This window comes from Medicago truncatula, chromosome 8, assembly GCF_003473485.1.
Source record: "Medicago truncatula cultivar Jemalong A17 chromosome 8, MtrunA17r5.0-ANR, whole genome shotgun sequence".
Taxonomy (NCBI): Eukaryota; Viridiplantae; Streptophyta; class Magnoliopsida; order Fabales; family Fabaceae; genus Medicago; species Medicago truncatula.
In genome coordinates, this window is record NC_053049.1 from 38387130 (window position 1) to 38402476 (window position 15347).

Genomic DNA, 15347 nt, shown 5'->3' on the forward strand with positions numbered 1-15347 from the left:
TAACCTAATTTTTTCCCTCATAATACTAACCCTAATTTTTGTAGGTTTGGCTAATACTAACCCTAATTTGTAGGAGTTTTTGTTACTTCCTTCAAATATATTAGCAAGCAACAAATTTTACTATTGTTTATCAGCTATATACCAATTAAATCATAAACCCTAAATCGCATATCTTCTCCGCCATATATTTTTATTTTCTGATTTTTGCACATTATTTTTTCTCCTCTAATCCTTTATTTTAACAGCTAATACTAACCCTAATTTGTTAGGTTTCGCTAATACTTTTGTAGAAGTTTTTGTTACTTTCCTCAAATATATCAGCAAGCAACAAATTTTACTACTATTTATCAGCTATATACCAATCAAATCCTAAACCCTAATTCGCATGTCTTCTCCTCCATATATTTTTATTTTCTGATTTTTGCATATTATTTTTCCTCCTTTGATCCTTTATTTTAACAGCTAATATTAACCCTAGTTTGTTAGGTTTCGCTAATACTAACCCTAATTTGTAGGAGTTTTTGTTACTTCCCTCAAACCCTAATTTTTTTAGGTTTGGCTAATACTAACCCTAATTTGTAGGAGATTTTGTTACTTCCCTCAAATGACACTATTGCAAGCTCTCTATTGTTGTTATAAATTGAATAATGAGATGGTTACAGTAGAGGTTTCATTGTCATTACATATTGAAGAATTGAATGAGAGTAATTGGCATGAGAAAATAAATTTATTGTTTATGTTGAATTATTTTCTTATCTATGTAATGTATCATATTGCAATGTATTAGTTTCTTCATTGTTTATGATCCGGACGGTAGCAAGGATAAAAGTTCTAGTAGGTTGATTAAATATGTTTTGGAAGACCCCTTAAAAAAAATATGTTTTACGATTTATTAAAATTTATTTAAGAAGTCATCAAAGAGTTTTTTTCTGTTTTCCCTTTTGTTAAAAAAAGTTTGTAACACATTGTAAAAAAAACACAATTAATGTTCAATTTATCTTGTAACAAAAAAATAATAATAATAGCTTTAACTTACAAAGGTGAAGTATAATGCAGATAGAGCTGTCAAAACAGACGGCCCGACCCTAAACGGGTCGGTCCTAATGGGCTTCAGGCTTTATCGGATCGGGCAAAAAACCGGTTGAAAAACGAGCGCGGACTAACGGATCGGTCCGTATTAAAAATTATTATTTTTTATATAAAAAAGTACTATAGAATACTTCTATAATTTTTTCGGTAAATAATATTTTTAATATATTTAAATAATGTCTAGCATAAAAATAAATTGTAAACATTTTCGCACACTAGTCGTAAACCAATGCAAGCATTCTAAAACTTGTCACCTAAAAGGTGCTAATACAATTCTAAGATACATTAGAGGCATAATTGATTATGGTGTGCTAATGCCTAATCAAAGAAATGCCTAATTCAGATTCTGATTGAGGAGGTGATCAGGATGTTAAGAAGAGTATTGCATGTTATCTCTTCATGATTGGTGATTTGCCAAATCAATTTTCAACTTGTTATCGACAAGCAGTTTGGTTCTATCAACTTCAAATGCATTCAGTTCTTCCAACATCATTTCAATACAATGATGCATAAAAACGGCAGGAAAACAATTTTAAATAAATTAGATACGTTATGATTATAAATATTTATATATTCGATCTTTAAAATTATAAATAACGAAACGATTATATATAATTTTATATGACATTTATATGTGTTAATTCATTGAATTTTCACTTTTATTTTTTACTTTGATAATCAACTAAGTAAAGAATTATTTGAAAAATATATATAATTTATAGGATTTTTTTTGTTATGCGGGCTACCCGCGGCCCCTAACGGGTACCGGGCTTTTTAGGGTCGGGCTAAAAAGCCCTATTAAAATTCGGGCTCAATATTTAAGGCCCAAGCCCTATAATTAATCGGGCTGACCGGTACGGTCCAACCCATTTTGACAGCTCTAAATGCAGATACCTTTTATATAAAAATAAAAAAAAAACTTAAAAAGCAAGGTTAGAGACCTTTTTTTAATAACCCTTTGATTTTTAAGGAAATAGGTGTATCATAATTTAAAATTTGGTTGTGAGATCAAGTGGCGGAGCCATCAATTTTGAGTAGTGGGGACGCTAATTCACACCCACCTAAAAACACTATGATGTAAATTAACAAGCTACATCTACTTTAAAACACAAAGGTGTAGATTAGCAAGCTACACCTACCTAAAACAATAATGTGTTAGTTAGCAACATACACCCAGTTGGTTATATACACTTATTTTTATAAATTTTATCAAATTGTTTAAACTCATCTTACTAATTTACACCCACTTTCATCATTCTAAGTATTGTTTCATTAAAAGTTTGTCTCTATTATATGTTTTGTACTTTAAGCATGTCGCAGTCTTTTTTTAAGGATTTTTCTTAAGATGGTTACAAAATTGTCATTCTAATTAAATTTAATTAGAATAGAAACAAAATGGTGTTTTAATAAAATATAAGTGGGTGTAGCTTGCTAATTTACAAATTCGTGTTTAGGTGGGTGTGAATTAACAGCCCCTTATATATATATATATATATATATATATATATATATATATATATATATATATCGGGGGCATATCAAGTGAGAATGGATATGTTATGTGAGAATGATATGAATTATTGTCAGCCCTTAGATTAGTTTGGACGGTGGAGATTAAAAACTTTAATTTAAGGAACACATGTGTATCCTCTCATGGTATTATTTTTCCATTACTCATTCATCTTCATCACTGTCCCCTCATCTGCAAAAGAATGTTGTCTTGCTGCCTCACTATCGCCGTTGTTCACTCCCACGTCGCCATCTCTGTGAAACTTGTACCTCGCCGTTTCTCTTCATGACCGTTGTCTCTCTTTCCACCGTGAGTCGAGATCTGGAGATGGCATCAAGAACAACGTCGACGGAATAGGATAGGTGAGGCGGCGAGGCAAGAGTAGATCATGTTTTCACGTTACTCTTTGGGTTTTTTTCGTTTGATTTTGTTCTGCTTTGTTACAGAGCTTTGATTTGTTTCTGAATTATAAAAATGGCCTTCAAAAAACAAAACCAGTCAATAGAGCTTGATGAAAATTGCAGATAACAACCTTAAAAAAAAAAAAAAAAAAAAAATCAGATCAGCGATAACGATGAATCGGTAGTGGATGAATAATACATTAAGGTGATGCACACGTGCTCTTTAAGTTAAAGATTTTAATCTCCACCATCCAAACTAATCTAAGGGTCGACAATTATTCTTATCATTCTCACATAACATTCATTCTCACTTAATATGCCCCCTATATAATATATATATATATATAAACTTATCTTCAAAACATAGTGGGGGCACAAGCCCACAAAGAGCTTAACATAGCTCTACCACTAGTGAGATCAGTATAGTCTAACTAATAACGTTATTATACTATAAATGCGTTCTCCATAACGGTTAATATTTTGTTGGCATTAATATTATAAAATCTCTAATAATATTCTTTGTATTAGAATATCTTAAGTTATACTCGAGCGTTTAGATGAGATTTGTCTTATAAATTAACTAATGTTTTTGTTTGAATTCAACTTTGGGTGCATCGTCACTAAAACTCTTATAGAGTATGCCGTCTCATTTGAATTCCACAAGACTCGATAGATTAGTTTTCACATTTGCGCGCAGAAGATACTTGATTTACGAGAAGAAGAAAAAATATCTTAAGTTATTTCTTACCACAATTTATTATTTTAGAATATCTCTTAGGATTATATTTGATATTACTTTTTTTCTTTTTCTTTTTTCAAGAAAAGCTACTATTTATTATTTATTCCTTTTTTCTCTAAAAAAAATATATCTATTCCCTTTTTATTCTTATAACTTGTTCTTAATTTATGATTGATTCTATGTATCACAGTAAATAATATTTATTATTTAATACTTTATATTGTATTATTAATAACATTTAAGATTCTCCGGTCAAAAAGTATATTCAGGATTCTATTCTCTCTATATATTTTTTTCTAATAAAAAATTTAAGACGAGTGAATAATGCAATATTTATAAAACAAATCTACATTTATCTTCTCTTAAAGACATTAATTAATGAGACTTAAACACGAGACCTTTCAATTCAACAACTTCAATAAAAAGAACAAGACATATAACTTTTTTTTTGGTCAAGGACAAGATATATAACTTTACTAGTGAAATATATTTCAATATATGCAAATAAAGTTTTTGTTAAAGGAAAAATAAAAGTTATGAGTAAAAAAATAATCAGAAGTTATAGTAAAGTGGGAATGGGATAATCAAACTTTGTTGAAACTTATCTTTTGGCACATGTTATACTTCGAGTATGTTTTAACTTTTAATGACAAATTTTGTAAAAAGAAAAAACTTTAAGGTTTTGTTTGGGAGTTTGGAGGGGAGGGGGGAGGGGAGGGTTTTGAAAAAAAAGAAGGAGCAAGTGAAGAAATAAAAAACATTGGGATGAGAGGGCTTTGGATGTTAATTTTTTACTCATAATCCTCTCATTTGGGGAACTTAAAAATTATATTTGGGGAGGGTTTTGGGGGGTTATGAAGGGTTTATATGAATTTTTCAAATTCAATATATGTTGTTATAATATTCTTAAAATTAAAAGTATATTAATCATAAGTATTAGTTTATCATTCTCTAAAAAACTGTTCTTTTAAAAAAATGTGAATTTTTTGTCTATTTTCTATATATTTCCAACCCTCCAAAGCCTTCCCCTTCCTTCCCCTCCAAACTCCCAAACAAAACCTTAAGGTCAAATTGTTAGCTTATAACAAAAAGTTTATTTCCTTAAAATGAGAAAAAATACAAATAGTTTCTTTTTGAAGCAAAAGATAAAAAAGACAAATAGTTTGTCAATCCAATATTAATAGATTCATATTAAACTTGTACCTTTTATAATAAATATATTTTAAAAATTTTAAAAATAAATTAAAATGATATTTAATTTTATCTTCTCTTTTTAAAATAATTTCAATGATAATACATAATATTTATTGATATGCAATTGGTAATATGAGCTTTACAATTACTATCATCATTAGGTATGAATTAATTTTGGTCAAATAGGATAGAATCTTTGTAGTATTTTACATGACGTAACATGTGATCTAAGGTATACAAATGTTTAACAAAAAGCACACACGATAAGAAAATGAAGAGGTGTAAACTATATGATGATGAAAGAATCCTTTACCTTACCGCTATTAACATTTTAGATGCGAAAAAAATGTATCAACATATTCGGTTGTTTCACCACGTGTCTCACACCATTGAACATATTTCACCGTTACATTTACTTACACACACACACACTCTCTCTCTTATCCCAATAATAAATAAATAAAATTAGATATATTAATTAATAATATTAAATAAAATTGTCCTATAGTTTCTCTCTATCTAACACATATTTTCCGCGAACTCGATCGGCATCGGCAGAACCCACTCGAGGGGGAAGAAAAGAAAAAGAAAAACCCACCACGACACCAATTCCCTCCGATTTTTCCTTCTCTTTTCTTAACCACATATTTTCCCTTCTCATTCGCTTTTCCCATTTCCTTCTCATTTCCATCGCCCAATTAATCATCAATTAATTAATTATTCAATTAGGGTTTCGATTCTTCAATTCCTTCCTCATTCTCTTATCGCTCTTATCAATTCTTTCATTCCTCATATCCTTTCTTTGATCCTTTATCATCATCCTTTCATTCCCAGTAGAAAATAAAACACCAAAAAAAAAGAGAAAGATTCTATTTTTCTTCATCCTATTCGATTTTAGCTGTTTTTATTTTTAATTCTTGTTTATTGTTTGTTATTATAATTTGGTTCTTAAGATTCAAGAAACTCTGTGAAGTTTTTGGTGCGTTGTTTTAGTTTGCTATCAATAATCGAGGGTTTTCTTGTTAGATCTATTCCACTTCTTTCTTTCTTTTTTTCTCCATTTTTATTTTCTTTTTCTTTTTCCTTGTTAGAATCTAAAAAAGAAAAGAAAAAAAGAAAAATTGTTGGTTTGATCGGAATTGATCAAATTCACCTCCCCCAAAAATTAGGGTTTGTTGTGGCTGATTGATTTGGTTAGGGTTTGTTGTATATAGATAGAAACAAAGAGGAAATTTATGCGATGGCATTGAATTTCTCTCATCGACCGATATTTTCGGCTGGTTTGTCTGAGGATAATTTGAGAATGGGAAATGGGTATAGAGTGGAAGGTATTTCTGAGACTGGTGGTGGTGGTGGTGGTAGTGGTAGTAGTGGGGATGGATTTGGGAATGGGTGGCATAATGTTGATAATTGTTTTGATTATGGTGGTAGTGATAGATGTGATAGAGGGGGTGGTGTAAGTGGTGCTACTCAGGATTCTGTTTCGAAGGATATTCTTGATCTTTTGCCTTCGGATCCTTTTGGTATGGATATCAGTACGACGTTCACAGCCATCACTGGATGGCTGGAGGATTTGGATTTTGATTATGGTGGATATCATGTAAATGATGAGATTGGGACAAGTGGTGAGAATTACCCTTTGTTTGCTGGGTTGAATTTCATTTGGAATAATGCTGTTAGGTTCCACACTTTTCCTCAAGGGGGAAATGTGTGCATTGAAGAGAAGGATTTTCGCGGGGTGAGTGGATTCAGTGAGTTTTCTCGTAGAGAAGCTGGAGAAGTATCCTGCAGCGAGAAAATTTTTCATGGGGTGAGGGGATTTGGTGAGTTTTCTCGGAGAGAAGTTGGAGAGGCTTCATGCATCAAGAAGAATTTTCAAGGGATGAGTGGATTTGGTGAATTTTCCAGGAGAGAAGTTGGAGAAGCATCCTGCAGCTTTGGGGCTGGATCTTCTTGTGACATGGATGCCGTTTTAGATTTTAGATGTGATTATAAAGATGTGGCTATTGCTAACGTGTCAGGTGACACGGACATGGATGATGTGAATTTCCTTGAAGGAGATGAGCGCATTCTTCATTCAGTTATAAATTCGTCTCTTAGGTATCTGGGTTTGTCTGATCTTCTTGTTCTTGAGAGAGTATGTAAATCTCTGCATTCTACTGTTCGTGATCCGCAAATGTGGACAAGTATCCACATTGACCAGCCTTTAAATGAAAGAATCACTGACGACATTCTTTTGGAATTAACCAATAGGGCTCAAGGTCTTCTTCAGTGTCTGAGCCTGGTGGAGTGCACTAGGATAACCGATGATGGTCTGAGGCGTGTTCTTGAAGTCAATCCCAAATTAAGCAAGGTGAGCATGCATTAGCTTATTATACTTTATCATTCTGGATTTAAAATGAAGCATGTATTGTGGAATTGTATACAACTATATAGTATTTAATATGGTACTACCGTTGCTTTATTTTTATTAAGTGGTGAATAAGTGAATTGGAGACAGAATTAGTTTAAACACTGTTGATTCTTTTTAAAACTTAGAAGTCAGCAGATCCTGTTTTGAGCATTTGTCCTTTGCATCATCTCTGCTTTTAGTTTTTTCTTTATTATAGAAGTTGATTTAAGGTTATTCTAGATTTTGCTCTAGGATATTATCATTTGTTGGTTGAGACGCATGCCGATTTATTTGTAGGAAGTTGTTGATTCTTATCCAAAATGATTAAATGAGCATATCCTTCTCTGCAATTGTGTATTTCTGTTGCTGTTTGTTTTCCAACATGCATTAGTAAGAAATGCACCATATTTATCTCATTGTAGCTTTAGGTATTAAATACCTATTTGAAGAGAAGGTCTGAAAGAAAAATAGATTGTGGACCAAGCAGTTGAGGCACATTATAACTGTTCCAACTGTCAACTTTGATTCAGGCAAAATTTTTTACTGGCCAGATGCGTTTGGGTTAAATGATTCTTTTACATTTGATAGATCCTGGCACTTTGAAATAAATTTACGTATATTATTGGTAGTTTCATATGTAATGTGATTTAATGTTGGTACACTTGGTAATTACTGACATTGTCTAACTGTTATTGTATTCACTTCTTTGAGCTTTGAATACTTTCATTCTCATTGTAAATCCAGAGTTCTTCACATCCATATCTTTTTGCAAATAACGATGTAAATTTTTTCTTTGGTTAACCTTTGCAGTTGAGTGTTCCTGGATGCACAAGACTTAGTATTGAAGGTATTGTGGGTATGTTAAAAGCTTACAACTCTATGGGTACACAGAAGGTGAAGCATTTACACATAGGTGGCCTTTATGGCGTTACACAAAAGCATTTTGAACAAATAAAGCTCTTGTTGGGCACTGACAAGAAACGACTGGAGAATGCTCTTGACAGTCAACCACATGAGAATGCTCGTGACAGTCAACCACAAGAGAATGCTCCTGACAGTCAACTACTAGAGCATTCTCACAAACCGCACTTCTATTGCCGCTGGAACTTGTATCTGCCCTGCGATGATGATCGGGACCTGGATATTGAAGTTTGTCCTCGATGTCAGAATTTAAGGCTTGTATATGATTGTCCTGCAGAAGGCTGTCAAGGAGTTGGTGGGCATGCCACTCAGTTGTGCAGGGCTTGCACACTCTGCATACCACGATGTAGTCAGTGTGGCCGCTGCATCAATGACAGCGAGTACGAAGAAACATTTTGTCTGGAATTGCTTTGCTCTCATTGTTCTCAGCATTTGGTCAAACCGTTAGAAGGGACAGTTGGAAAGATTGCATTAGTCAGCTCAGTTCTCCCCGAACAAAGTTAGGGCATGTGTTGTGTCGTACATTATCATACCAAAGAAGTCTTTTATGAGGAATTGTCCCCTTTTGAAGTCATAGAAATGCTAGGTGCTGCTTGACTTGTTTGGCATTCTTTGTATTTGGTGGGAATCTTCCTGTTGTAGAGAAGTTGGAAATTGATCTCGACTTTGTTTCTCTGCTGCTACTTGAGTAACCTGCAGGAGCCGAATCAATTGCTGTGATTATGAATTGCCTACTGCATAGTTGCACTGTGATCATCGGGGCTGCAGCTGGAGTGACATGCTTTGCAATGAAACCTTTCATTGGGTCACTTTCAGATAATATTTGTGATATAGTTCTACTGCTTTACCAGTTTGAATGATCTGATTTCTGGACTTAAGGTCACTTCAATAACTGCACTGGTAATTCACTGTTTCCGTGTTGGAGTCCATGTAACCTGTTTATTCTTGTTCCCATCTTTGGATAAGACAAAAAAAAAAAAAAAATAAGTGGATAATATTGTGATGTCTTTGGATCTTCACGTGTGTTATTTTAGCTTGTATCAAGTGGAACTCATTTTACTGTGGATCATAAAATGATTATCTTGGGATTTTTTAGCGAAATAATTGTGTTGCATATTTATATCCTCTTGCAAATTTGAAGAGGCTGATTGTTGTTATGTTGGCCTTATGATGTCTCTTCCAAAGAAAAGTAGTTAAATTATTTAATATTTTGATCATAAATGTAAGTGTTGGTCATCTTTATTTAAAGGAAAATGCTAAAAAGCATGAAGGAATTATTTCAACAGGACAAACTATATTTTCAACCCACTAATGTATGGTCAAGCTGGCTACTCATTGTTTGGTGATCTAGCCTTGCAATAATATGAGGTGAAGAACTTCCATTGCATTTGATATGTCATGTCTGATGTGTGCATAATAAAATAATTTATTATAGGAAATATGTAGTTTGGTGCAGTGTCACAATGGTGGGTTTCAGCTAATGTCTGCTACGGCAGTCAATGTTACACGAATGTCTTGGCAGCCAAGTTAATTACTGTCCTACTAACAAAGTTATTCTTCGTTGCTTGGTTAAATTTAGGAATATGTTACTATGCTTCAAGCATGTGAAAACTAATAGGAAGCTCTTGAAAAGCAAGTTGCTTTCTGTTGCCTGAGGTAATGGAGAAACTAAGGCATAAGTAACATAGATGAAATGGTATGGTCAAAGTCATCCAAAACCCACAGATTACGCTTTCGTTGCCTTGCCTTGTTTGTTTGATTGTAGGCTTTTCGGATGATGCAATATACTTGACACCAAGGAACGCTCATAAGATGGTTTAATTAAAATTAGTTATTGAAGTGGCGGGTAAGTATAAAATGACATGTTTATATATATATATAATTTTTTTTAATATATTTAATTTTTAATATTTTAATTTATGGTTAACTATGTTTTGGATCCCTATAAATATTTGAACTTTTGGTTTTAGTCTCCAATAAAATTTCACTGACAATTTTGATATCTGCTTTTTTTTTACAAAAGAGGGCAAAAGCTCATTGATCTCTACTTTTATGAATCCCAAAAATAAGAGGAAGGTGGAAAAAAATGTAAGCAAGAATATATAAAATTTTACAACGTGCCGTATGCTAGTTGTTATAGTTAAATATAAAACATTTCTTTTAAGAAGTATATATAAAACGTTCATTAAAAAATAAAATAAAGCATGATAGTTTTTTTTCAAAAGAGAAAACGTGGAAGTTGTTTTTATTAAAAAATAAGCTATGAACTTGACCTTATTTTTTAACCCATAAACATGTTGTTTTATTAAAAAATAATTAAATTAATATCTCCAAAAGTTGTTTATTCAATCAAAGAATGTGATGAATTATGTTAATTTCAATCAATATCTAATTTCATTCAATTAATTTACAATAGAATTCAACTTCCAATAGTGATATTATTAGGCTAGACATCTTCGTCTTAGTTTGAATTTGAAATCTCACAATTATGTTCATGAATTTTAATGGTGCTTCACTTTCTCTCCCAAACCATTCGTTTTGAACCAAAGCTAAATAGTATATATTATTAATTAAATATAAAAATATTATAAATTATTTAAAAATAATTAAAAATCGGGGTAATCAAATCAACCTATCATTTCCTCAAAAAAAATAAATAATCTACCTTATCATTGGGAGTAAGGCTATGCCCTTGGCCTCGTCACACACTTAACCAAATCATAATTTGCAACCAATACAATTCAAGACCTGTATTCTCTGAAATGCAATACAGAGAGACATTCATTTACTATAAATGACCAAAACTCAATGAAAAAAATATGATTATAACCAAAACGATCAATGCAAGATCGAAGTCTCTACTCAACTACACTGCCACTCTCAACTTGAAGAACATTTCATCTGAAAAAAGAAAGAAACAACTAATTAATAATTACATTCACACACACACAGGTGCACTAAATTAATTAAGAATATAATTCAGTGTTGGAGGACATGCAGACCTTTGTCCATATAATTAACAAGTGAAGGCAAATGCATAATCAATGTTTTTCCATTTGTTAATTATAATTTATAAACGACTAATGCTATACTCCCTCCGTCCCAAATTGTATGTCGCCTTAGGGAAAAAATTTGTCCCAAATTATATGTCGCTTTACAATACCAATACAACATTAATGTTACTTTTCCTATTATAACCTTAATTATTTATTACTCTCTCTTCTTTCAATTCTTTCATTTCTCTTTTCCATATTATTTATTAAGGATAATTTTGTAAAACAACTCATAATATCTCTTTTCCACACAATATTAATTGCATTTCTTAATATATGTGAAATGCCCAAAACGTCATACAATTTGGGACGGAGGGAGTATCATTTATCATTTCTATTCATTCCTTCTTCCTTTTCTTTTTTTCGTAGAATCTATTTATTCGTTCTATAACAATCAATTTGGTCAACCTTAAATATTTAAAACCATGGCTCCCACACTACCTTAATTCTGTCAAAATATTTTTTCACACGCAAAGCCAAATTTATTTCATTCACTGTAATTTAAGGTAATCATAAGTTCTATAAATTGAAATTTCTATGGAACCAATTTTATTCCATGCAAAACAATTACTAGTATATATCAATAAGAAGAAAACAAAAATACTCATTCATAAATTCATATCACTATGGCAAAAACCATTGCTTCACTTGTTCTAGTTTTCCTAGTTGTTGCAATGCTGAATGGCTATGGTGCTGAGGGTGCAGGAAGAGATAACCAACATAAGAAAGATGATGGTGTTTATAAATATCAAAAGAACACGCTTGCGTGTGTGCTTATGTGTAAGATGTGTGATTTTGGTTATCGTCCCTCTTGTGATGAGTACGATAGGTTCTGTACTCCTTATGGGTTGTGTATTCCTCAGTCTCCTCCTACTTATAATGCTGATGTCCAAACAACCCCAGCTCAAAGTGGTTATTCTGAAGTTCAAAACCCAAATCCATGATCAGAGACTGTTTTCATGCATGGTTTGTGTTAATGACATCCATATACTATTATATAATTATATAATGTTGTGTGAGAGTATATTATAATATAAGAATTATATATAGATAAATAATTAATCACGTTTATGTGCTAAATATACGAGTCTTGAGTTATGTGTTATTGATTCCTCTTCTTTGATGTTAGTTGAGGAACACACACACACACACACATATATATATATATATATTGTATTATGGTGCCATCTATGTTATATGGAATGGAATATTGAAATAAAATTAATTTCTCTGGTTTACTTTCTTAAGATCAAGGGGTAGTCTTGGAACATCACATTTAACATATCCCCGATTTGTTTGTTAAAAGATTTTCAATAATTGTTATATAGTCTACAAATTGGTAGGAAAAGAAAAAAACTAAATTAATGCAGAAATTTTAACCCACCCCAGCAGTATTCTGCACTGTGGAGGTTTCAGTTCACACCTCATGCATTTGTTTATAAAAGAGCATGGGAGAAAATCCTCTGAAAATTTATGGATTTTATTCTTTACTAATTGAATTAATTTTAAATGTGCCTACCTTATCTCAAAGACTATGTTGGGTTAAATGTATGTTTACTTCAATGTTGCAATGCAAACTCTTTACAACTTTAATGAGTCTCAATTTGGGTTGCTTAGTTAAGTTGACCTCATCAACTTTCCCCTTTATAAACACAATTTTATTTCTAAATAATGATAAGAACCAAATACCATGATATCACAAAATCTCCTTTTTCACCTTGAATGTCATGTAGAAGTAGAAGTGTAGAACACTATTTTTTTCACCAACTGCTCTTAACAAATTCTGATACTGTGATATTTTGTTTATCTATACAACAAGCCATTGTGATTCTTGTTTGGCATGTGCTTGTATAAAGTTATAAATCAAGAAACTTGTGTGATCCTTGTAAATTTCCACAACAAACTAAAGATGGTGGGATTTATTTTATTCAACTAATAAGTTTTAGTTCTTAATCTTTAAGAGCCAAAATCAATGTTATTGTTAACGATGATAATGCTCATCATTTGTGAGTTTTCTTATAATGTTGGGATGGAGATATCAATGTTATTCTAGAAACACAGAATTCTATGGAGCTTGAAATGCTTTAACCTCCAAAAATGATTCTAACTGAAACTACAGTTTAGAACTCTTGCCTTAGAATTGATTCAACTCAACTTCTATACAAACACAATAAATCATTTAAGCTTCAACTCAATTTAAACCCACTTTGTGGATGGAGTATTTACACGTTTTAACTTTCTATGCTAACAATAACAACTTGACCAGTCTTCTTGAAAGATATTCTTCATTAAAAGTATAACTTGTTTCTAAGATACAAGAATGCCAAAGGCAGTGCAGAAAATTAGAACCAGATTAAAAAATTGAATCAATCCAATTGCTCAACTTACAAGTTACAACATGTAGACTAGAATCATGTAAAAAATTCAACATGACCTGCAATTTCTCTGCATAATAGCTTTGATTCACTAGCTAACTTGATACTTTTCGCAATTGCTAATCCAGTCAATTTATGTGTAGATGCAGGCTTATAAGACTCTACCTGCTCTTCACACCCTAACAACAAAGCTTCCCTTGCCGGAATCACGTTTTCCCACCAAAACTCTCTAAGAATCCCATGTATTATATCCCAATATTCACGACTCCTGACGACACGAAATATAGTGCTTCCATTCGGCGTCCAACAATACAAATCAACCCATTCAAAATCCATAATCTCCATTTGACCCTGAACTTGAGGCATGTAATAGAATGGCATGGTTTTCCATGGCAAACCTGTCTCAGGCTTACCCTTATTATAAGGACACTTAACTTCCAATATTCCGGTACCAAGAACACCGTCAGGCGACGCACCAAGCCAATCATAAGACTTCTTCGAATGAACTGCAAACCCCATCGAAGTCACTTCCCTCCCGGTAATTTTCGTATAGTTTTCAACAGCTACCGCCTCATTCAGCACTCCCCAATTCATAGCATTTCTTTGAACAGATTCGACAATTTGGGTATCTGATGCAAATACTTTATCATGCCACAGCTCAGCACGGCGACTACCTTTCCAAAACCCTAATGCAGTACTAAACGTGCTCGTTGTTAGTCTGTCCTTACGAAGGGCAAACCATTCTTCTGAACGTTGCGGAACATCGGCCGGTGCCGGTGAAGCAAATGCTGTAAATGATGGAGGCTTAATAATCAAAGTTGTTGTTGATGATGTTGGTGAGGTAGTAGTGCATATGGATAGATTTCTAAAATGATCATTTCCATATTTAATTCTCGTAGGAAATACTTTCTGAAGAATGCCACTGAATCTAATCAAGCTGGAGTTGGTAGTTGCGGATGAAATCCTCATATCCATTCAAAACTAGCACAACTATTTTTATAACACAATACAAAATGAAGTTAAATTATTTTCCTATAAGCTATAAGCTATTTCCATATGTTTATGTTATCATAAGTTGTCAACGGATAAGCTCAAAATAAGTCGATTCAAACATAGCTTTAGGAAATTAGTATGTAACATGAGATAACATTTGTTGAAATTAACGATGCAATTAAAAGATGAACAGAGGAAAACCTTGTCTTGTTAAATGTGAAATATTAAAATAAAATGAAAGAGGAAAACCTGGAAGAATTTTTTTCACTGTTTCCGGCGGAAGAGAACCAGCTCCGTCCACGTTATCCGGCAGGTTGAGTTCGGCGCGCCTCCAATCCAACTAGAAGTGCAGAGAGACAGCTAAGATGGGTTTCTTCAAAATGAAGTGGATTGGGGTTGGGGTTTAGAATGTTTTTTTTTTTTTTTGAAGGAATTTTTTATTCTTAAAATCCCAAATAAATATAAGTAGCTTTTTATTATCTCTTTTTGTATTATATCAAACATATATAAAGTAGGGGTCGGGATGCTTCGGTTAACCTAAAAAACCGAATCGAACCGAATGGAAATTTTGAAATGGTTCGAAAAAACCGAACCGTTTCAGGCATGGAGCTAATCGAACTGAACCAAAGTTATAGTTCGGTTAACCGTTTTCTTACCTATAAACCGAACCGAACCAAAAC

General features: G+C 32.5%; 2 protein-coding genes across 2 annotated transcripts; one reads left to right on the forward strand and one right to left on the reverse strand.

The window, feature by feature from the left end:
* The first annotated feature begins 5437 nt into the window (after positions 1 to 5437).
* LOC25501704 (F-box protein SKIP14) lies at positions 5438 to 9366 on the forward strand. The gene is made up of 2 exons (XM_013591062.3): positions 5438 to 7286; positions 8136 to 9366. The coding sequence occupies exons 1-2, from the start codon at positions 6174 to 6176 to the stop codon at positions 8748 to 8750; spliced, it is 1728 nt and encodes a 575-aa protein (XP_013446516.1). The 5' UTR covers positions 5438 to 6173; the 3' UTR covers positions 8751 to 9366.
* A 4201-nt stretch (positions 9367 to 13567) lies between these two features.
* LOC25501706 (uncharacterized) lies at positions 13568 to 15086 on the reverse strand. Its single transcript, XM_013591064.3, has 2 exons — positions 14917 to 15086; positions 13568 to 14664 (listed from the first exon to the last, which is right to left on the reverse strand). The coding sequence occupies exon 2, from the start codon at positions 14647 to 14649 to the stop codon at positions 13711 to 13713; it is 939 nt and encodes a 312-aa protein (XP_013446518.1). The 5' UTR covers positions 14650 to 14664; positions 14917 to 15086; the 3' UTR covers positions 13568 to 13710.
* Positions 15087 to 15347: the final 261 nt, after the last annotated feature.